This window comes from Anopheles bellator, chromosome 2 (genome assembly GCF_943735745.2).
Source record: "Anopheles bellator chromosome 2, idAnoBellAS_SP24_06.2, whole genome shotgun sequence".
NCBI lineage: Eukaryota > Metazoa > Arthropoda > Insecta > Diptera > Culicidae > Anopheles > Anopheles bellator.
Genome location: NC_071286.1, coordinates 46256076 through 46277881, shown reverse-complemented (window position 1 = coordinate 46277881; position 21806 = coordinate 46256076). Strand labels below are relative to the sequence as shown.

The window sequence follows — 21806 nt, the reverse complement described above, 5'->3', positions numbered from 1 at the left end:
AGGACCCACGCGGTACGCGCAAATGAAGTGACTCGACCGGGAAAGAAATTGCTGTGGCCATCTACGTAAGAACGAAGGCAAGATCAGGCCGCCGCCGACTGATTGCATCTGGCGCAGGGCACGTTACACGTCGATCGTGACTGCCATTGTCGTCGGTTTCCCACAGGAATACGCACGTCCAGCCAGCTCGTTTCTAACCTGCCAAATCATCGTCCGGTCGGTCCGAAAAGAAGTGGTCACACAAGATGCTAACACTAGGGTGACGAAGTACTTTGGCCCTCCGCTCGAGCGGGTTGCGTTCTCGTCTCAGAAGCCGATCGTGAGATTCAACCCCCACTTCACACCCAAAAAAAAAACACACCAAGAAGCTGAAAGGTCGGACGGGGACCGTGGTACCAGCCACACGAAGCTGTTGACTCTACATACCCGCCGCCGCCGTGCGGTGGGCTAACTTTCTTCAAACTTTACTTTTCCCTTGGGCGGCACTGATTTTTCGGTGGGCAGCTTATTGTTTATGGGTGACCTAGAAGTCAAGGTAGCGCCTTGCCCGCGTGACAGAATCGGACCAACACTGTCATTAATTTTCTTCGTTTCCATTTTCTGATTGCCTGACTTTCGTTTGCCGAGCAGCGCCGGGTCATATTTCAAAACACCGCGTTTGTTTTGGTCAATTTATGCTTTCTTTTATGTGAAGTTTCCGTTCCGTTCGCGGCCACGCGGCAAGAAGATGTAGAAACGATGCGTGCGGTGTTTTTGGGGCAGCGCAGATTTACGTATGCGCATTAGAAGAACAAATACTACAGTTTATAAGTACTCATAAAAATTGTGCAGCTCGGAAGGTACAAAATATATTGTCCACAAAAGGGGATTGAGTTTCCAACATGATTGCATCCCCGTTCCGAGGCCCGGTGAGAAAAAGGTGAATGCTTTTTCAGCAATATAAAGTACACAAACGGCCGGCCATCAGGATAAAAATAATCCCCTCTCCCGCAGAGGGCACGACGGAAGAACCGCATATATTGCACCGCAGATTACAGGACGACGGTATACGCTGTCATGTGCGGCCCCAGCACTGTCGAGACGAGAAAACACCGAAATCGTCTTAGTACACCCTCAGGGAAATTAATGTACGATACCGCAATAAAAAGTGCTAGCGAAAGTTGTCCGCCCATCCGGGGGCCTTATGTTGGGCCAAGCCCAGCAAGCATACGAGAGCGTGTGAACCGTCCATCCACGGGCACGGGCAGCTAATATACGCTGTGCAAACAAAAGGATACAACGACCTTTATGTTGTGCATTTTCATTGTATCCGTCCACTAATAAAACTGTACGTCACGTCGTCCACAGGGTAGCACTAGCATAACTGCGCATTAAGTAGCGCATCCGAAGACATAGCCAGCAATGGTATAATCCTTAGATGGATGAGAAAAACCAAGCACGTGAGGCTGGCCAATTTTTGTGCCACTTGCAGGCCAGCGCAAGCACGCGCCATCTCATAATGGGTTTCAAAACATAATCAACGTTGCTATAAAACAAGCGTGCAAAAATTGTAGTAAAAGCTCCTCGTTCCAAGCCGCCATCCCCATTGCCAGTTTTGCATTGCAGAAGCCACCAGCGTATCGGATTGCACAACACACTTTGGCCGAAATTCCGAAAGAGAAACCGAAAAACGGAACAGTAAACGGAAAGGGGCGACACGATAACCTTCGCGCGGATTGCACTTTGATGTTCCCGTGCATTGAATGCATAAAAGAGAACAGAAAGGCTGCGCGATTATCATGTCAAACCACCCGGTTTGAGTAGCATGTTTGAGATTAAAGCGATTCGATTCTTTCCAAATCGGGCGTTACATGGTGAATTGACGAGTCAATGAACTTCTGATCGTTCTTCGTTGAAAATGGGTTTGACTGGGACTGGGAAAAAGGAGGACCAAACGGATCGATTTATGTTGTATCGATTTTGGTCGTATTAACCCGAATCAACAAATGGCATGGTCAATTTTCGTGGCCCGAAAAGCATAAATTAGAAACTTTGCTCTACACCAATCCGCCGCAATTAGGAAAAACAAACTTTCGCCGCCTCTCGAGCACTGCACCCAGAAAGTACACGAGCGACGAGCTCGATTTTTTTGCGGGTCAACATCGTGGCGTGCGCAGACCGTAACGACCGACCGAAGAGGACGACAAATGGTGCAGAACCGAAATGCTGCGTCAGCTGCCAGCCGCCCAGCAATCGGCAAACTATGCAGCTCATAATCCCCGGAGTCGAAGGGGAGGTTAAATGGGATTGCTCACTCTGTGGGTCTCTCTCGCGAGGCGTCATTTGGACGGCCAGCCTTCGACCCGCGTGGCGACGGCCTTCTTTATCGTGCACCGAGAGTCCTGTGGTACCGAAACAATCGTTCCAGTTTTCCGACGGCGAAGCGGAAATTCATGGAAAACCGACAATCAACCTAATGCCTTCGTGGCGAAGATACTTTCCGCGGCTCAGTTGACGCTATACGGTTTAATTGCGCTCGAAACGTGGTGGTGTTAACACGTTTTTAATTGTTGCTGGGCTTGAGGCGAACGAACGTAAGTCAAAGAAACGCATCGCACCAACGGAACGAATTTAATTAAAAAAAGTTCTCGCTATGGTCGGCCCACCCGAAACTCCCCGAATTAATCACGCACCAATCAGCGAAGATGCGGGAGAGATCAAGTATCTCTCCACACGGCTCACGGCTTGTGGTCGTTCGGAGCCCAGGACAGCAACACCGAAAAAACATTGTTGCAACCCCCGGGCAGGCAGGGATTAAGTGATTCGATCGATGTTGCCCAAGATAAGGAACGGCTCAGGAATGAAACCGTCTTTCGATTGGCGGCCTGCGCGTATGCCATGCCATGTTACTTATGTTCCGTTTGTTTAATTGTGATTGACACAATCAGCATCAGCTTCGCCACCGGCCAGTCGTTGACCAGTGGCTACCGTAGCGTCGTTCGGCTTTTCCGATCAACAGCGAACCCCGCACGGGACGATCACACTGCCCGATTAATCATGCGCCTGTAAATGATTCCTGATTGTAGGATTAATTTTTGACCATTAATTTTAAGTCCACACACACCGGAGGGGCCATATGTTCGTATCACCAAAACGTTCGTCGTAAAGCATAAAAAACACCTCGTAACAAGTACTTGGCGGACAAGCCCTGTCGGACCGGGGCTCGTAAAACCTCGCGCCGTTAACAGCCGTCGAAAAGGTAAAATAATTGATAATGAATGTTGCGCTGGACCCCGTGCCGTCCTTCAAGTATGTGGCCGGTAAGCATCGCATCGGGCGGACCACGCTATTATGCGGGCGCATCACGAAGAAGTCATTTATTACGAGGAAACCCCCACAAACGACGGGCTGATCTCTGGCGGGACCCCCGCACCACGACTGGATAGCATATTTTAGCCATAAAGTTCGGCCGTTTTTCTCCGCTTTCGACGGAGGTTTTACTCTTTCTGGGGGTCCGGGTTGCCAGCTAGGGATGAGCACGTTTCCCAATTTTGGGTTTCCTCGAACTGGGTGCGCCCATATGCGCCCTCCAGCTGTCCGGAAGTGAAGGAACGATCGATGCGTGAGTCATGGGTTTGGTGTACGCGAGGGTTGCTCGAAATGTTGGTCGAAGTGTTTTACAACTTCATTACCTCTGGTGGCACGGTGTCGGCAAGATCTTCGGTAGATAGGCTCAGCCATTTCAAGATAGCCCATTTGGGCTATTTACCCTTCGTAAAGCGGGAATCAAATGTGTTTGGTCGGTGAACTTTCTCGTTATCCTTTCAACATACCCGTAGCGGTTTCATAAATCCGACGCTACAAGACAACCGATTTATCATAATCATCAGAAATCTCGGGCCATCTAGATTAAGGGTTTAATGAAAGCCTCCTGAAAAGCGCTGGTCGGAAGCTAACCACGAGAAATCGAAACAATCGCAGACCATGCTTCCAGTCTGCTGAGCAGTGACTTCCCATCCGAAGATGGGAGGATTGCGAAATGAAAATTTCCGATTTTGCGCACTCCGCTCGAACCGGGCGTCCGGTCCGGTAGCGAGCAAACTTTATCGTGATCCACCTCGGACTGTAGCGGGCCCGGTCCCGGTGAGCCACTCCGAGCACTCGGTGCATCATCCATTGGGCGGATTAGTTTTCCGGGTGCTCCATGGACGCTGCAGAACAATCGGATACCTTTTAATGTTTGCCGTTCGCTTACTTCACGGCCCAGTTTCGTCGCCACCGTGTCCTTACTCAACCGAAGCGAAGCGCACAGTGACTCCGTAGCGTCTGGCGGTTGGCTGGTTAAATGGAAAATTTTCCTTGTCCTATATACGAGCCAACTGGAAAGGATGGTCAAACCAGCAGACGGTAGAGAAAGGACCAAAAAACACGAAAACTGGAACGCGGCAACTACGCGACACGTTGCGTCCCTATTGTCGAGAAAACCTCCCAAATTGTGAAAGGATAGGTTCCACACGCCAAGGATTCCGGTTTTCAGTGGACCAAATAACAAAAACACATTCCATTTATGCGCTTTATTCATTACGGGAGATCCGCTAAGTGTGAGCAATGCAGCTCGGCATAAATTTGGGCATCCAGAGTGGTTTGTACTATTTTCCGCGTAACAAAAGGATGGAGTTTTGAAATAATAAAAAGCATCAATAAGGCAATTGTTGAAATGATGTAACAAATCCATATCCACAAATAGTGAGTTTTTAAAATACATTGATTTCCAATATGTTTCTGCTGCTATCTTTGTTATTGCTAAATATTTTAACTCCTCATTTATTTCAAACATGGAACTAGACCTCAAGTCAATCGCGTGTATGATACAGGAAACGCAAACGAATTTGGCCATCTCGAATCCAGGACACTTACTGGCAAGTAAGGCTTCAGTGATCGATATCTGGTGAAGTATTAACTGTAGAGTTTCAAGTTTAAGCTTTTTTTAAGGCTTACATTTCACAAACGCTTTTATTGTTTTTTATTTCTTTCATTCGTTTGTGAGTTACAGGGTGTTGTTAACTATTGAAGTCAACAAAGAGAAAATTCGGTAAATGTTACAGTTTTTCTTCGATAATGAATTCGATTTTGATTTCGTCGACTCGGTTCAGTTATTTTTTATGTGAAAGATGCACCTCGGACCCGGCAGACCCGTCGTTGAAAATGTCGATAAAAGCACGAAAATAATGCATCGTAGTGATAAATCGAATGTCCTTCTGCTAAGTTTTGGCCAAACCGAAATCAACCCATTTCTTAACCGGATGCGTACGGAGGATGAGAAATGGGATAAATACGACAATACCGTGTGAAAACGATGGTGGTCTAAGCATGGTTAAGCAACTCAAACAATGGCGAAACCAGGACTCACGGCTAGGAAGGTTCTACTGGGTATATGGTGGGACTTGAAAAGAATCATTTACTATGAGTTGCTTTCAGATCTCTAATGTCAATTACTGCACCGTTCGAAGCAAGCGATTGACCAGAAATGGCCAGAATCGGCCAGCAGAAAAGGAATAGGAATAGAAAGAATTCCGGGAGCTTGATTGGGAAGTTTTAGGCCATCCACCAAGCGATTATCACCTTTTTCGCGTATTGCAAAACTTCCTCAATGATAAGAAATTGACTTCAAGAAGGGATTCTGAAAATGGATTGCTCAACTTTTTGCGAACCAACCATTTGACGCAAATCGGAACATCTTAAATACAGTTTTGAAAGTCACACAAAAATAATCGATTTCTTTTTAGCCAACCTTATATATCTGATAGTGTAATTTTCATAGAAAAACACAGATTGGGTTGCGTCCTTTCGTTCAATTTGACAGAAGATCCCGACCGGGATCAGATCGCGGGTTGGCTTCATCGTCGCTTCTGGTAGCTTCCGCGACGGGAAGCTTTCAAAACAATATGCCCAAAGCTCTCCAAAAGAGGTGTTGCACTGACTTTAGCACCCGTCTGACCAACCGAGTCTATTTGTCACTGTGAAGAAGATTTGTGTCCATTATTTGCACATCGACAACGATACGATAACACCGGCGCTACGGTGCCAATCTCTTAGTGAATTGTGCGCCTGAGGAAAGGAAAACGGGTGTGTGATACGAAATGTGATACGCCTCTGATTAGAGGCAAACCCATGCTACGACATGCTCCCCGCCTAGAGTCGCGCGGGATCGGGATCGCGAGATAATCGTGTCCCGGTAAACAATCCTTGTCGGCGAAACGCCCTCTGCCGGAGGTCCCACCCCGTACATCGTCGCCGTTGCTGCTGATGACAATGTTTCAGCCTTCGACAGTCGACGAAATGTGCGGCAAAATCAAAAGGCCACCACCACCAACCACCCCGGCTGACCTTTCGGCCGTTTCGGTTGTTTTTTTTGTTGTTGGGTCGGCACAGCTTGCACGCTGAGGCTGGGACGGAGCAGCGAAACATATGTTCCTACGGCGAGTAACCGAAACCGATCTTCGAAACGAAGAAACCGTTTTTTTTCTCTTTCGGGTCGAGCCCGCGTTTCGCGTGTACCGTTGTGTTTGGCCATGCTATTTGCATACGTGTTCCGAAGGGAGACGGCTTCACTAAATTTGATTATGGGAAACCCTTCTCCAATCACGGTACCAGAAGCAATGCGAGATAGGAGCGATCGAGGGAGAAACAGAAAGAGGGGAGAGCGAGAAGGAATCAGCGGAGTTTAATTTGCTTCAGCGGGCTGCATGATCTTTATCTGATCCTCTACCACCACCACGGAGGGCCATTTTTGGCGAGGATCCGTTTCATTTATGTATCGCGCGCCATCTTGCGGGCGCGCGGTCAGCAATGGTCGGGTCGAAATTCCATCATGATGCTGCCGGAGCCGGAGCGTGCCTCGAGTCCCGATTATTTTCCATTCGACATTCAGCCGCCAAAAGGCCGCCAAATGCCGTACGAAAATTAATTTGATTCGCATTTATCGCTGTAATCGATAGCCGAATGCGCGTACAGCGCGCATCGCGCTTTGGTGCGGGCTTTTCAAAGATTGATTGATTCCTTTTGCCCCGGGAGGACGGACGGTGTCGGCTTCTCGTCAGACGACGGTCGGAGCTTAATTGTTGGGCAACCGTTTAAACGCACATTTTATTTGCATATGACGACGACGAGGGCCGGGACCGCGCGGTGCGGGGAAATCCGCACCGAAAAGCGTGTGGTAATTTGTTTGACATTACCGGTCACCCAACACCCGGGGAGAATCCCGGGGATTACTCGCCGGGGACAAGCGATACGCAATTAGCGGCGCGTCCTCGGTCATTCTAGCTGGTTAGCATGATTCGTTGGCAACTCCACGGGACAAAACTAGGAAACAATTCGATGACGCTGATGATGGATTGTAATCAAATCCTGCGATAGTCCGGTGCCCGATTACCACCCGGATTGTCCCGCACATAAAATCGCTATCAAATCACTCACCGCATGCCGCAGCGCACCATATTTGCTATCATTTTTTTTATCGCAATTTACGTGAATTTCTCTAACCGATTCCGCGGGCTAACGAAGCCCGGAAATTGTCGATCGTCTTAAACCGCGGTTATACAGCCCGCCGTTCGCCTTGTGTTCGCCACCGAAAAAAGGGCCAAGCCGTGGTCTCGACCAACGGCAAACAGTCACCTTTACCGGGAGAAACGAGTGTCGCCGTGGCGGGAGGACACATTAACATAATTTTATTAGGCTGCACGATGGATGTGACTTCGTGCGCCATGCATGCGGCAAACCGGCGCACGGACCTTGGAGTGGGCGGCTGGCTGCCGGAGGAGGTCCCACTCTATCAATGGAGGTGTTTTTCCCTTTTCGAACACATTCAACCACACACACACCGGTGTTTTGTTTTTACCTACCAATGTTAGGAGGAATACCCCTTCGATACCCGCTTTTGGGCCGCCATTTTTATGGCCAGTCCGTCGAGGGGTGCCGAGCCAGGCCAGGGGAGCACCAAATTTCGTGCCATGCACGTCACTCGACAAGATGACATTTCCATAGACCAACAGCACGAGAGGTCCAACCGACCGACGACGGTTGCTGCTAACCTTTTTTTTTTTTTGGTGGCTCCCTCTACCGGATGCTCTCAATTTCTCCCCGATTAAGAGGCCGGCCAGGGAAGGGTGAAACGGTCCCGTCCCGTGCGGTCGAGTATCGCAATTTGAATTTCGGGTCCGACCTGGGTCCGGACCAAGTCGAATTCCTAGCCTGGCTTGGCTTTCGGTGAGCGAAATCCAATCGACTGCTCCGGCTCCCTATCGTGCTGTAATTTTTTTTTCGGAATTGGAATTGCCGGAGACTAGCTGGCCCCCGGTCACCCCGGTAGGTGGCCACCGGTCATCGTTAACCTTCGCGAACGCCGAACGGCGAACCGCAAACAAGAGCGCGGCCACGGTTTAATGCGGATCGTAAATTATGACCTTAATAAGCAGAAACTTGGTCAAACGGGTGATTTATATGATCCCGGACCGGGCCGGGAACTTATCGGGCGGCGGCGGCCCCCGAGCTGGAAATGTGGTGATGAATTATTATTCAATTGGTTGCGTGCGTGAAAATGTGTGTGCAAAACGAAAATAACCGTTGGATGAACTCTGAGTGGCGATAGCGGCATTTTTCGGGGGTCCTACGGAAAGGTCCATAGCTCGCTCTGGTGCGGCTTACTTCACGAAACAGGATCATGATCTCACCTCGGCAAAGCAACACGCACACACACATCGTACACGATCCGTCCGACTCCCAGAATGACTTGACTGCCGCAGAGCATATCGGATAACTCATCCCGTGAATCAGTTCGGCCCAAAACTATCCCAGAGTCCCGCACAGAGCCCATGAAAGCAGTTCCATTTTATGGCAGGGCAATAAAAGTGAGCATCGCACTTAAAACGCATGTGTTTACATCATTACGGAGTGTATTAAAAATAAAAGAACCGAACTCGTCACTCGTATGGAGTATGGAGTTGAAGTGCGCAGCAAATCCCACGTTCCACGATCGAGGACCGAGTGCGGCGCCATTCCGAAAAGAAGTCCACGCCGGGCAGCAACATCAATCTGCGATTCGGATGGTGCAACTGCTCGGCGACCCGAACCCGAAGCATCAATCACGGTGCGTGTTCGATAATTAAAACCGTCCTTTCCTGATCCCTCGCACGCCTCTCATTTCCTATTCAACCCTGCGCCGTGCTGAACGAGCGATCAAAGCGGATCAGAAAGGGGGTGGCCCTTGGGCGAACCCTTTCTGCCGGGGGGCGCATCCTTCACCAATTATTACTCGAAAGCTTCGGCTGTCCCGTAACGCCGTAACGAAGACGACGACATCGCCGGGTAACTTGAGTCAGCCATCTCAAAGGCCGCATGCTCCACTCCTCGTTCGACTAATAGTTCACATCCGTTTTATTCCGTCCGAGCGGCTTGCAAGTCAATCTTTCCCGTGCGGCCGTCTCTCTGCGCTTCTTCGCATGGCCCTCCGCTTGGCCCGGTACCATCTGGTTTGGTTTCGTCATGGCTCACCGAGCCGCAGTTGCATAGGCTCCGGAGGCTCCGGAGGACGAAAGAGCTGTTGATGACTTTTACACCACGATGGGTTTGAATGTTGAACGAGCAAAAAACGAGAAAAGAACCACCGACAAACGACAGCAACAGGAACAGGAGGACCACAAAAAATGCATTACACAAACACACGATCCTTCGAGCCGTTGGGAAGGTTGTCGTCACAAAACCGGCAGCAGTTTCCGGTATCCGGCTGTCGCTCCGAAAGCGGGAACATCCGAGTCGGTTCCCTGGCCGTGGCCTTGGGATGGATGAAGTTGTCGACGCGTTGCCCCGCTGGTTTTCGGTGTTGCCCACGGGGCATCAAGGTAAAGGTTGGAACGTGTCACTGCATATCATCAAGCGGATCAAGCGGACCGTCACCCGCTGTTCCGATTGTGGACCTCGGTGACGCGCGAATTGGACGTCCGACAATCCGGAGCAATCCGGCATCAATCATTATTCTAATTACTTGATTCATTCAGTGCGGCGAGCCCCCCGATCGCATCAGCGACGCTGATGACTTCAATTGCATCACGGTGCCAACGCGTGCCGTTCGGAATTGCACCTTACGTAAGAAGCCGCGCTGGAGTCGTTGCTAGCAAACTGTCCGGTACTGAAGTTGTTGAGCTACAAATTGCTGGTGGCCCTTCGAGACGGTAGTTTGGGAGACGCACACATGAGTAAGACCTCCGAAGCCGATGAGCTCATCGGCGCAACGCGTATCGCTCTGATCCGCCTGAAGCAGTCCGAGTTGTCACCGGCGCTGATTTCATTCCGTCAGCGAAACGAAATTAGGCCGCTGATGGGAAAAATCGTTGCCACACTGCGGCCCGGAAGTCCGGCCGCCACCCGTCCGATGATGAGAGGATGCCAAGCGCCGCCGGCCGCGAACGCGTTCTATTGCGTTGTGTGGCGATTGCGGCGCACATTAAATTACGCCCGGCTCGGCCCGGTCCGGCCCCGGTCGATGATGTCAAAAAGAAGAAAAGCGTGTGGCCTTGTGGCCGCACCACCCGGGAAGGGCTGGCCTTCCAGCCTTTCTCAGCTCAGGATGGTGAAACCAGACGCGCATTTTTGTGTGATTTATTTTTAAAACTAGACTACCGAAGCCCTTGAGCGGTGCTGCGATGCCCGGATGCCAATATTTCAATACCCTGGACCCTTTCTGGAACCACCGTCCCCGAGCAGTTCGAGAAGAAGGGGGCATTAGAAAGCATAATATTTTTACGGTGCCGAACGAATCCGCCCCAAACGAAACTTCGGCCAGGCGCGCCACGTTTGGGGTTTTTTGTTCCTGTTCTCGGGGTAATTATGAAAATCTCCAACAGATGTCATCTGGCGATCGGTGGGGCGATTCCAAAACAAGGGAAACCACACTGCAAGCCATAAACCGGACGTGACGAAATACTAATACCCTCCGAAAGTCGATTGCTTTTGGTGACGTTTTAACTTCGGGTTTACAGCACTCCGGGCACGCGGGAAAACTCAGAAAAGGGGAGATTGCAAAAAATGGCCATTTCATGTGTCCGAAACGGCTGATAACGCCCCAAACGGGTGGTCTGGTTTGATCGGAGCGGTTTGAAACACTTTTAATGTGCGTGTCTGGTTCCCAATCGGTCACTTTTGACCAATCTGGCTCTGGTCGGGCTTCTGTGCGATATTTTCCGAAAATGGATCGGAAACAGATGCGGCCTTACATTCGCGCAAGCTAACCCTTTGGTTGCTACGGAACTGTGGATTGATTTGAGTGGGTCTGGCATTTGAATTGCGGTCTTGGGTCATTGCAGCTTTAATGCAACATGTCCGATTGTGGGACAGTTGGTGGTAAACAAATTTCTAGCGGTGTCAATAATGCACGATAGTGGTAGGAGTTCGCTGGAGAACACGAACCGTATACTAACTTTTAAGAGGCCTCCAGGACTCAATTAAGGCAGAAGACCACCATGTCTGTCTCCCATTTGTTTCAAACGCTTCAAGCATCTTGCGTATATCTGCTGCGCGTCCATAATGATGATTCCGGCGAATCACTTAGACCTCCACGGCGGCCAAGGCAGGCGGATATGATGGATGCGAAGAAGGTGCTCAAAATGGTACGTTGCTCGCTTGAGCTACACCTTTCAAAACACCGTCTCTACCGTCACCGCACCACTTGAACCCCCCCAGCACTCAAGTTTGTCGTACGAGTCTCGGCGGGCGACCTACGCAAAATTCTCCCCAACATATCTTGCCAATAGTTTCCGTCCCGCGCCCGCCGGTCTCGCGCCTGCCCGCAGAGCTGGGGCGCAGAGTGCTCTCCAATGCTCTCCGGTCTAGTGAGCTTTTGTGTACCGTCACATTTCCACAACTCCTCGGCACCACCGCCGCTGGCTGACAGCCGTCGCTAAGCCGCGAAGATTTGTTCTCCAAGGTTACGATCGCCGGGTCTGGCGCCCCCATAGGTGGTGGCCACACACCAGCGCTGGTTTCGAGCGACCTCCGAAGGAACGGCGAAGAAAACTAAAACTGCCATTCGGAGCGAAAACTCCGCACTCCGAAGAAGGAATTCGATTCCGCGTTCCGCGACCGAGTACATGACATGGCGGACGAGAGTAGCGAAAATATAACAACAAAACGCGGGATTAGATTAGATTACGGGCAGGCGTTGTGCATCCCACGGACACCATTTTACGCGCCGGTACTCTACGGCCCATCATCGTTAGCGAACTTCAGAGTTTTTTCGGTTTTCGGACCACACCAGAATCCAGGATTACCGTTTGTCACTAGGCGAAGGATCTGCGTTCGAAGTGTTAACGTGCACGGTAAACACCCGGAACAGACAGGCCACCAACTTCCTTAGTGGCTTTTCTGTTGTTTTAAGGCACCCCGAGAAAAGACTGTGTAAAAATAGAAAATCCTGGAGTCATGTAATGCCCATACGACGCATCGACCCTGCGATAGGATTTCGAGCCGTGCTCTCTCATAGGGGATTTGTCCGTAGGAAAAAAAAGGAGGAAGTTCTCAGCATCGGAGTAAATATTAAAAAAGGGCTAACAAATCCCGAAGCAGGGATGGAGGATAATAGATGAGGCATCGAACGCGGACGTCGAAGTGTCAGTGCCAAGTGGCAGGCCATCCAGAAGCCTCCAGTTTTTGGCTGCCTCAGAATTGTCTCTTATTTTGCTTTTCTCTTCCACTTCGGGACTTTGAAGTCTTCGAGAAGACGGTCGTTACATACATTCATAGCCACACACATACCGCATAGCCCGTGCGGCCCGGCGTCTGACTGTCGACCGCAACGGAGATTCGGACTGCCGATTATAATGCTCGGGTTCGGGCACAGAGAACCGGAGAATCCAATCCCAAGAAGGGTTAGATAGAACAAAATGCCACCAAAAATGGGAAATCTCCCGTACGACATCGACAAGTATCGGAAAGGAGGAGAGGAAATAGTTGAAAAACAAGAACACATTAATCATGCGCTAAATTCCGGACCAGAAACGTTGCTGTCGGTATGCCGGTTCTAATAAGAAGCTTGTTCCTAATCATCGCATCAGTTGGCCAAAATTGATTCTAAGGTCAAAACAATCCAATTGCGTAGTTCCGTTTGCGTTCTCCGGCGATTCTCTGAGTAAATTCCACACGTTACTTGGGCCACAAAGCAATTGGATAAGATGTTCCACCCAAGTGACTCATCTTCAACGAGCACACACCGAAATGCTATTAGAGGGCCGGAGGCCTCGCGGAGTTGATTGCCAACTGAGGCAGAGCAAGATGATCACGCTCCTCCGTTGCCAGTAACAACAACTTTAATTGGCATTCCGTTGAGAGACACCATATTTCAACAAAAAAGCTCACTATCAGCAGCCGAGCTCTCTGATTGCTTACTGGGGCTCCGGGTCGGTAAATAAACAAAACGTGCCGGTATAGAGCCGCAGTAAACCAGGAGTTCGGGTGATCGTTAGCTTATCGGATGGGTTGACGTAATAGATTCTTCACCTAAATTATGTCTCAATGGATCTGATGTTTTTTTTGCAAAAACAACAACCTTTTTGGAGCGATCAATTCTAATCAATAGCAGAATAATATAGAATATGAGCAGCGGTACGAAACAGGATTGGACTGTAATCGGAAAAAAGAAAGACAAAATGCCAGGGCACGGCTAGAAAACGAACCTTCAAAATTGTGAACTCCAAACAAACGCATACACGAGCAGCAGCTAATCCTTTCCTTGTGGTGCGATCGCCGACAGCCGCTATCGATCAATTCTTCTGCGTTTCGTTTTTTCTCGGACTCACTTTTTTACAATCGGAACTTTGAGAATTCAGACCCGCAGCTAGGAAAGTAAACACCACACAAACCAAACACTGAATAATGCTAATTAATCTCGAAAACACTGTCACAATTGAGGTGCCGCGACGAGCACGAGAACCGGCGTCGGAGAATGATTCAACGGAACGGCGGCCATCGGAACGATCGGTATGCCGGACATTGGAACCGGTCGGTCGACGCTGTGTTTTATGATCGGTTGTTCATCTAGCGGCCTTCAAAACCTTCTGCGACGCGTTAGGACACTAAGCTTCCACTATTGAACTGTGTAGCGCACGTGAATCGGTGATCGATTAATTGTGGCGTGCCGCGAATTTTGCAGCGAATTGAATTGAGCCTTAATCGCCTCGGTAAAAGCCGGGCCACCGGGTCCACAACACGTTTATTTCGTAGCCGCGGGACGTTCGCCGCTCACGCAACACACAACGGACGCACGTGCTCACGCGCGTGTGTTTATTCGTCGGCCGTCAACCATCGCGAGGGAAAAACGAGAGACGCAACTACGAAAACGCAGCGAACCGCACGCTTGAATTTGGAAATAACGACTGTGCGAACCGTTCTATTTTCCAACCGGAACCGGAAAACACGCAGAGTTCGACGTCACCCAGCGCACGCACAAAAACGCGTCCGATCCCGCCGAAAGATGGAATTTTTTTTTATTTTTTTTTCTAGCTATTTCTGTTCCTATGAATCCAGCGGATTTTTGAACCTAACGTTGAACCTTCCAACCTGACCGCGAACCTGACCAGGAGCCGATCCCTCCCGAAGAAACCCGATTCAAGCTACGAAAATCCCGAATACGAAAACGGAGAAACTGGCAGCACTGCCGACCAGCCCGTCGTTTGACAGCTCGTTTGACAGCTCGTTTATCGCTTGACAGCTGACGTGCGAAGGAAAAAAAAGAAAAAAAAGTCCAACTCATTCCGCGAAAAAACCTGCTAGTGCGAGATTTTCGAAAAGTGCAAGCTAGTTTCGTGCGATAAAAATGTGTTTCGCTGACTGAAAGGTGCTCGTGAACGGCTCGTGCAACCCACCACCCCATCGTACCCTCGTTTCGTGCATGAAAACAGGATCGGAACCGCAAACATCGTTGGCTGGAAAAGGGATAACAGGCAGAGGCAACACCCGACGATGGCCGAGAAGATGGATACGTCGCAGAAACCGAATCCGGTCGAGCAGAAAACGAATGCCCACATCGAGAAGATATTTCTGATCACGCTGAACAAGAATCCACAGAAAAATAAGCAGCTCGTGTACATGGAGGATGTGGCGCAAGGAGTCGACAGCGGGCTCCTCGACCTGGAAGTCCTGGAGCAGGCCCTGTTCGAGCGGGTCCTGCTGTTTAACCCGGCCGAGTATCTGCTACCGAACGACATTACGACACCCAGCACACCGCAAGTCTCGGAAACGAAGGTCATCCTGTATCTGTACGGGTGTTTCGAGCGGAACGAGCAACCCGTCGATCAGAATGATACTGTGGCCGCCGACAATCAGCAGAAAATGAAATCCCTCATCCTGCGCAACGCGTGCACATCGCTCAAGCAACCGGAACTGTACGAAGGGCAGAACCTGCCCGGCCAGCTGCTGGACATTTTCAAGCAGGCGGAATCGGACGATCAGCAGTCGGTGAGGGCGCACTTTGTCTCCGAAGCGGTGCGCGAGATATTTGCTGATGCCGAGAGCGAAGAGGATGGTTACGCCGTGATACGGAGCATCTTTGGGCCGATGTTGGTCGACGTGCTGAAGGCGCTGCGTACCGCTTCGCTGATCAGCATCGAACGGTGGGTGATGCCGTTTTTGCAGGTGTTTCCCAGTGACAAGACGAACCCGCGTTTGGCGCACATTTTCCTCGACTACACGACGCCACCGGCCGGTTCGGAGGGCATCAAGTACTCGGAATCGCTGCTCGGCCAGCTGCTCTCGCTCTCGATAATGCCGCGCAACCACAACGGACCGTACGAGTACTACGAGAACGCGCTGACCAGCAACCGGTCGGCGTGCGACAATCTGTCGTCGAACCTGTGGAACTCCACCAAGCTACACCTCGAGATGATGCACGCGTTCGTGAAAAGCTTCCTTCTGCTCGGTGGCGATGTGCGCTCGAAAACTCTCGACTGGATCGGAAAGTGTCTGCACGCCAATGTTCCGCGCGGGCAAATTTGGAACACGCACCATGGGATGGGTATGTTCGGTAATCAAACCACTTCGCCCGACTCTTTCAGTATCAACCTGGCCAGCGTACTGTTGCGCCTGTGCCAACCGCTGCTGAAACCCCAGCTGAAGGTCCTCATCGTCGATCCCACGTACTGTGCCGTGCGGGAAGCGGACAAGCAGGCCAAGGGTGTGCACATGATCGACACGGAAAAGGAAACCTGCCTGCTGCCGCCCGAGGATGATCAGGAGCAACGGTTGGAAGCGGACAAGTACAACTTCGTCACCGAGTGCTTCTTCATGACGCACAAAGCGATCGATCTGGGCTACCGTGTGTGTATCGAGAAGTTTTTCCGCTCCAACCGCGAACTGCACCGGCTGCAAACGATGTACCACGAAACGATCCTGCAAAATGGCCCCGATGTGGCGAACGACATTATGCAGATGCTGTCGTCGCAGACGCAACAATTTCTGTGCTTGCAAAACGTGCTGCTCGAGCCGGTCACCGATCAGCTGTTGCTGCACTTCTACGAAGCATCGGCCATCTGGTTGACGCAGCTCAGCGCCCGTGATGCTTCCCGAATCGATAGCCTCGGCAGTGCGGTGGGCTACGCACCACAAACCGTCGAAGACGTGCAGCTTCCGCTGCCCACGGAAGGTGTTTCCCGTGTTCTCAAAAGCATTCCGGAGTATATAATCGAGAACATTGTGGGCTACCTGCAGTTTTCGCGCCACTTCGAGAGCCGATTGTTGCGCGTGCATGTCGAGGCACAGAACTCCATCTTCACGATGGTTCTTATTTTTATGGGCAGCTCGGAGCGCATACGCAATCCGCATCTGCGTGCTCGGTTAGCTGAGGGGCTGGAGAGCTTGTTGCCGAAAGAATCGGAATCGGGTGGCTTCAGCTTCAGTGCCGCCCTCTTCACCAACCATCCGCATCGGTTGGAGATCATTCCCAATTTGCTGCGCGTTTTCGTGAGCATCGAAATGACGGGCCAAAGTGTGCAGTTTGAGCAAAAGTTCAACTACCGCCGACCGATGTACGCCATCATGGACTACCTGTGGAAGATCGACGAACAGCGGCAACGGTTCCTGGAGCTGGAGCGTATTGCCATCCGCAACATCGAAGCCGAAGATCCGCCAATTTTTCTGCGCTTCATCAATCTGCTGATCAACGATGCCATCTTTTTGCTGGACGAATCGCTCAGCAACCTGCAGCAGATCCGCCAGATGCAGGGCGCCCAGGATGCGGGCGAGTGGGAATCGTTGCCACAAACCGAACGCCAGCAGAACGTGGCCAATCTGCGCAACCTAGGCATGCTGGCCCGCTTCGACAACATTCTTGGCCGGGACACGATCAATATCCTGCAGCTGCTGACGTCGGAGACGAAGACGATATTTTGCCACTCGTCGATGGTGGACCGCGTGGCGGCAATGCTGAACTATTTCCTGCTCAACCTGACCGGACCAAAGAAGGGTAACTTTAAGGTGAAGGACAAGCGCGAGTTTGAGTTTGACCCGGCTCGGACGGTGCTTGAAATCTGTCGCATCTACGAGAATCTAAAGGAGTGCGATGCGTTCTGCCTGGCGGTTTCGCAGGATGGGCGCAGCTACAGCCCCCAGTTGTTCGAGTATGCCGAAACGGTGTTAAGTAAGCAGTCCACCGAAATCCGCCGGCTGTCCGGGGTCGATGGTGGAGTCATTCTTTCATTTGCTTTTGGGTTTCGTTTTTCTTTGCAGCCCGCATCGGCGGTGGACAGCTCATAGGCGAGATACGGGAGTTCGCGCAGAAGGTGCAGCGCCTTGAGCAGCAGCAGAAAATTGACGAAGAAGCGTTAATTGATCCGCCAGACGAGTTCCTTGATCCGATCATGTCATCCCTGATGACCGATCCCGTTACACTGCCAAGCTCGCGGATAACCGTCGATCGATCGACGATCGCCCGCCACTTGCTTTCCGATCAGTCCGATCCGTTCAACCGTTCCCCACTGACGATGGATCAGGTGAAACGGAACGATCAGCTAAAGGCTGACATTGATGCGTGGATCGCGGAAAAGCGAGCTGCCCATGCGGCGGCCATGTCCACGTCCACGGCGGCAGCGACAACACCGGCCGCCGACGGGTCGAGTAACGACCAATAGCCTCCCCTTCCTTAGCCAATCGCTTCAACACACCAATCTATGTGTCTCCTGCTGCGTCGGCTCCTCGAACGAGCCGAGCCTTTGTTTTGTGTATGTTTTGGTTTTATTATTAAACGTAGTGCAGGTTTTTCTCTAATTTTAACAAAATCTAAACTGTAGTGCGGGAAAATTATCTTTGTATCGTGAAGTGTCTGTGTGTATGCGTAGCTGTATCGAACTAAGGAAATTCCTAAAAATAAAGACAATGCCGTAATCCACACACACTCCTTCGGTCACCGATTTTCGGTGTGGAATAGCCAGTTATCTGTTTCGTTTTCTTTTCGGCAATCTTCCGGTCCGCTAATCTTAACATAAGTGTGCCTCAACCTTTTCAGTCTATATCGTTCGGAGGCGAAGGGGCGTGTTATCTATTTAATATCAATCCTTGCAGCAATATTACACGTCTCACGGAGGTAAGACGAAAGGAACCGTCGGGTGTTTAAATGAACAGCTTGAACTCGTTCAATGGCCAAAGTCGACAAATAGCCCGGCTTTTCACGAGTCCAATCGGAACGGGGCCATAGTTGCGCGAGTCGGAACTGTTTTGTACATTGTCGCCCTCGATCCATAGGTGCCCGCGCGGCACTGTAACAATGCTCGGTCTGGGTTCTACACGTGTTCCCAACTCGTCCATCATCTCGACCGTGGCTTCGCCTTCGTTCGCTTCATCTGGCCGGTTACTGTGGACGGCGTTGGTGGTCGGCTGGCTCGTTGATCGAGTTTCATCGATCGAACTGCTTACATAGTCCACTTTTTGTCGGAGCTTGGCCGCGGGCACGTGGAGGGGTTTGTGAGCTGAGCTTGGGGTCTGTTGCGCGGTCGTCGTTTCGGATGCGACGACCGATGTGTAGATTGTGTACGTGTTCGATAGCGGGTTGAGATTGAACGATGCTCGCGTCATAATACGATCACCCGGCATACCAATGATTCGCTTACACACGTGCTGCACCGGGTTTGTTGGACTTTTCGTGATGATTATGTCCCCGCGTTTCAGCTTTGAAAGGCGCGGCGTGATCCGGTCAGTAATAAGCACGTTGTTGGTGGTGAGCGTTGGTTCCATAGATGGGCCCACACACTGGAAAATTAGGTGAAAACATTTTTTCGAACTTCTTAAGCAGCTTATGTTACATAAATCCAACGGCCTGATACGTACGACGACGAAGTCACCGATGTACTCGAAGGTGCAATGCGTAATGCAGCCATACTGAATAATGTAGCCGCAAACGCCCAGGGCTTTCGAGACCAATTTGAACATTTGCGCGGGGATTTTGAACCAACTCAGAACGATTCTTTTCCCGGAACACTGCCGTTTGTAAGAGACGAACTTTTGGCTACTTAATACAAAAAACGGTTGTTGTGGAGAACACTTGCGGGCCGATCAGCTGTGAAAAATAACAGCTGTCGGAAGGCTAACAGGTTACAAGCATTAGTTCACTTTCGATTTACAGCAATGCTTTCACTGTAGTGTTAAGTAATAATTTTAACCGGGCCACACATTAGTGAGACTTCATAAAATAATGTAAGGAAAAAGAAACATAGATAACTAGTATCCAGGGATAAAAAAGACATTGATTTACGGTTAATTGACATTTTTCAAGCCGGCTTGAAATCGCAGTCGGGCTGAGAAATACAAAAATAACAAACTGCGGGTTGCCAGATTTAATAAAACTGTCTTGCATGCTAGATGGCTGAATGTTGTGTACAATATTTTTTGAATTTTAAAATTTCTACAAATCTGGTTGAGAACGCCCGAATGGGAAATGATACTAAAACGCTTAGTCGTTTTTATAATATTTTTAAAGTCTTTGTATTTTTTTGAGGCTCATTTAATGAAAGCAACAATTGTCTCTGAGAATGTTGCTTATTTATCTCCATGACAAAAGGAGATCCCTTAACAGATTTTTTCTTAAGGCCGTTTCGTCGTTTTGCTAAAAATGCTGTTGTTTTCATGTTGTGTTCTAGTGTTCTATTGTTGGTCTTTTCTCTATTGCCTATTGTGGTTGTTTGGGTGAAGTGGTCGAGTATTGTGGTCACCATCCGCGTATTACTCGCTGTGGCATGTTAGTGATAACTCATTTGCGCAGTACCGCCTGCTTCGAGAGTTTATTCGAAAAGTTTAACACGCTCCGATAACTCATCAGTGATCAGTGAAACTTATTACGAACTTAACATATGGGCTGAAAAGTCCCGGGCCTAAGAGCGAAAACGCGGTTTTTCGGACAAAGTTTGATTTATTCTTCAACATAGTCTCCACCAAGAGTCACACAATCATTCTAGCGTCGTTCTAACATTTCAATACCACTTTTGTAGAACGATTCATCTTTTGCCTCAAAATAGGCCTTAGTTTCAGCGATAACCTCTTCATTCGAGCGAAATTTCTTACCGAGAGAGCGTTTTTTGAGGTATGAAAATAGCCAGTAGTTACTGGGAGACAAATCTGGTGAATACGGCGGATGTGGGAGCAATTCGAAGTTCCATTCATTTATGAAAAGTTTTGCCATTGTTTTGATTTACTTGTGGCACGGTGCGTTGTCTACCAACACTTGAAAGAACATTTGATTCATGCGGTCGTTTCCTTGGAATTTCTGCCTTCAAACACTCCAATAACGCTGTATAATATTCCCTGTTGATGGTATTTCCCTTCTCAAGATAGTCGATGAATATTAGACCACGGGCATTGTAAAATACCGAGGCCAGCCAATTGTTGTGCTTTCGGGTCCTTTGGACGAAGTGCACCAGTTGCACTCCTCTCAAATGACGCTCGTTTTGATTCCGGAGTGAAGTGATGGATCCATATTTCATTCACTGTCATTATCAGAAGAATATCATGAAATTTTAACAGTTTTCTTTTGAATGTTACTACTAACTGAAAAAGCACTGAATGCAAATAGACTAGCGCTATTTATGGATTAGGTCCGGGACTTTTCAGCCCATGTGTTAAATGTTTGGGCCTTAACTTGGCGTCGATTGATGACTCGTTGGTCTTTGCTGTTGTGTAAAGTTGGTTTGAAAGTTCGGAGATGATTGTTAAATGTGGTCACAATTTAAGAACATTTGATGTTCTGTTTCAGTTAAAATGCCTTATAGAATTTACTGCAAAAGAGGCAAACGAGCGATCACCCTGAACCACCGGTAATCGACCTTCCTTTAAAGGTTACGCACTTCTACTCGAGTTCGGCACTGCCTGGCATCGCTTGAACACCCACATTTCCGCACACTTCATTATAAAACATTCATTCGCTTCAAGTCGAACATATGGCACCGGAGTTTCGCTCTGTCGGGAAGGCGTTGGTTTCCTGCGATCCTAAATTGATGTACGCCATATGTTACCAGTGGGAGCTTGTCTCCATAAATTTTCGTTTGCACTTTGTGCATTGCAGCGTCGAAAGATCCTGGCCCGTAAGGCGCGGACTTGATGGGGAAACAATATATCCCGATGCCGGCATTTGCGTTCACCGTGCACGTTAACCGCCACCACGCAACAATCGTCACAAGCCAGCTGAGGTTGATTTTCCACGTGTTTTTGTAATCCGGATTGAGGCAGCATTCGGGTTTGATGGTAAATTTATTTAAACCGAAATCCCCGTTTCCTAGAACCGTAGCAGTAAAAAACGCAACCAT

At 49.7% G+C, this 21806-nt stretch overlaps 2 protein-coding genes across 3 annotated transcripts; one reads left to right on the top strand and one right to left on the bottom strand.

Moving 5' to 3' along the window:
- Nucleotides 1-14789: 14789 nt before the first annotated feature.
- On the top strand, nucleotides 14790-18439 carry LOC131212645 (ubiquitin conjugation factor E4 A). Its single transcript, XM_058206583.1, has 2 exons — nucleotides 14790-17656; nucleotides 17746-18439. The coding sequence occupies exons 1-2, from the start codon at nucleotides 14986-14988 to the stop codon at nucleotides 18144-18146; spliced, it is 3072 nt and encodes a 1023-aa protein (XP_058062566.1). The 5' UTR covers nucleotides 14790-14985; the 3' UTR covers nucleotides 18147-18439.
- On the bottom strand, nucleotides 18194-19508 carry LOC131212646 (mitochondrial inner membrane protease subunit 1). 2 transcript variants are annotated; one of them, XM_058206584.1, is made up of 2 exons: nucleotides 19339-19508; nucleotides 18194-19260 (listed from the first exon to the last, which is right to left on the bottom strand). In XM_058206584.1, exons 1-2 carry the CDS (start codon nucleotides 19438-19440, stop codon nucleotides 18625-18627), a joined length of 738 nt encoding a protein of 245 aa, XP_058062567.1. In that variant the 5' UTR covers nucleotides 19441-19508; the 3' UTR covers nucleotides 18194-18624. The 2 variants fall into 2 exon arrangements, with proteins under 2 accessions (XP_058062567.1, XP_058062568.1); XM_058206585.1 differs by having other exon boundaries at nucleotides 18194-19291; nucleotides 19339-19470.
- Between the last annotated feature and the right edge of the window lie 2298 nt (nucleotides 19509-21806).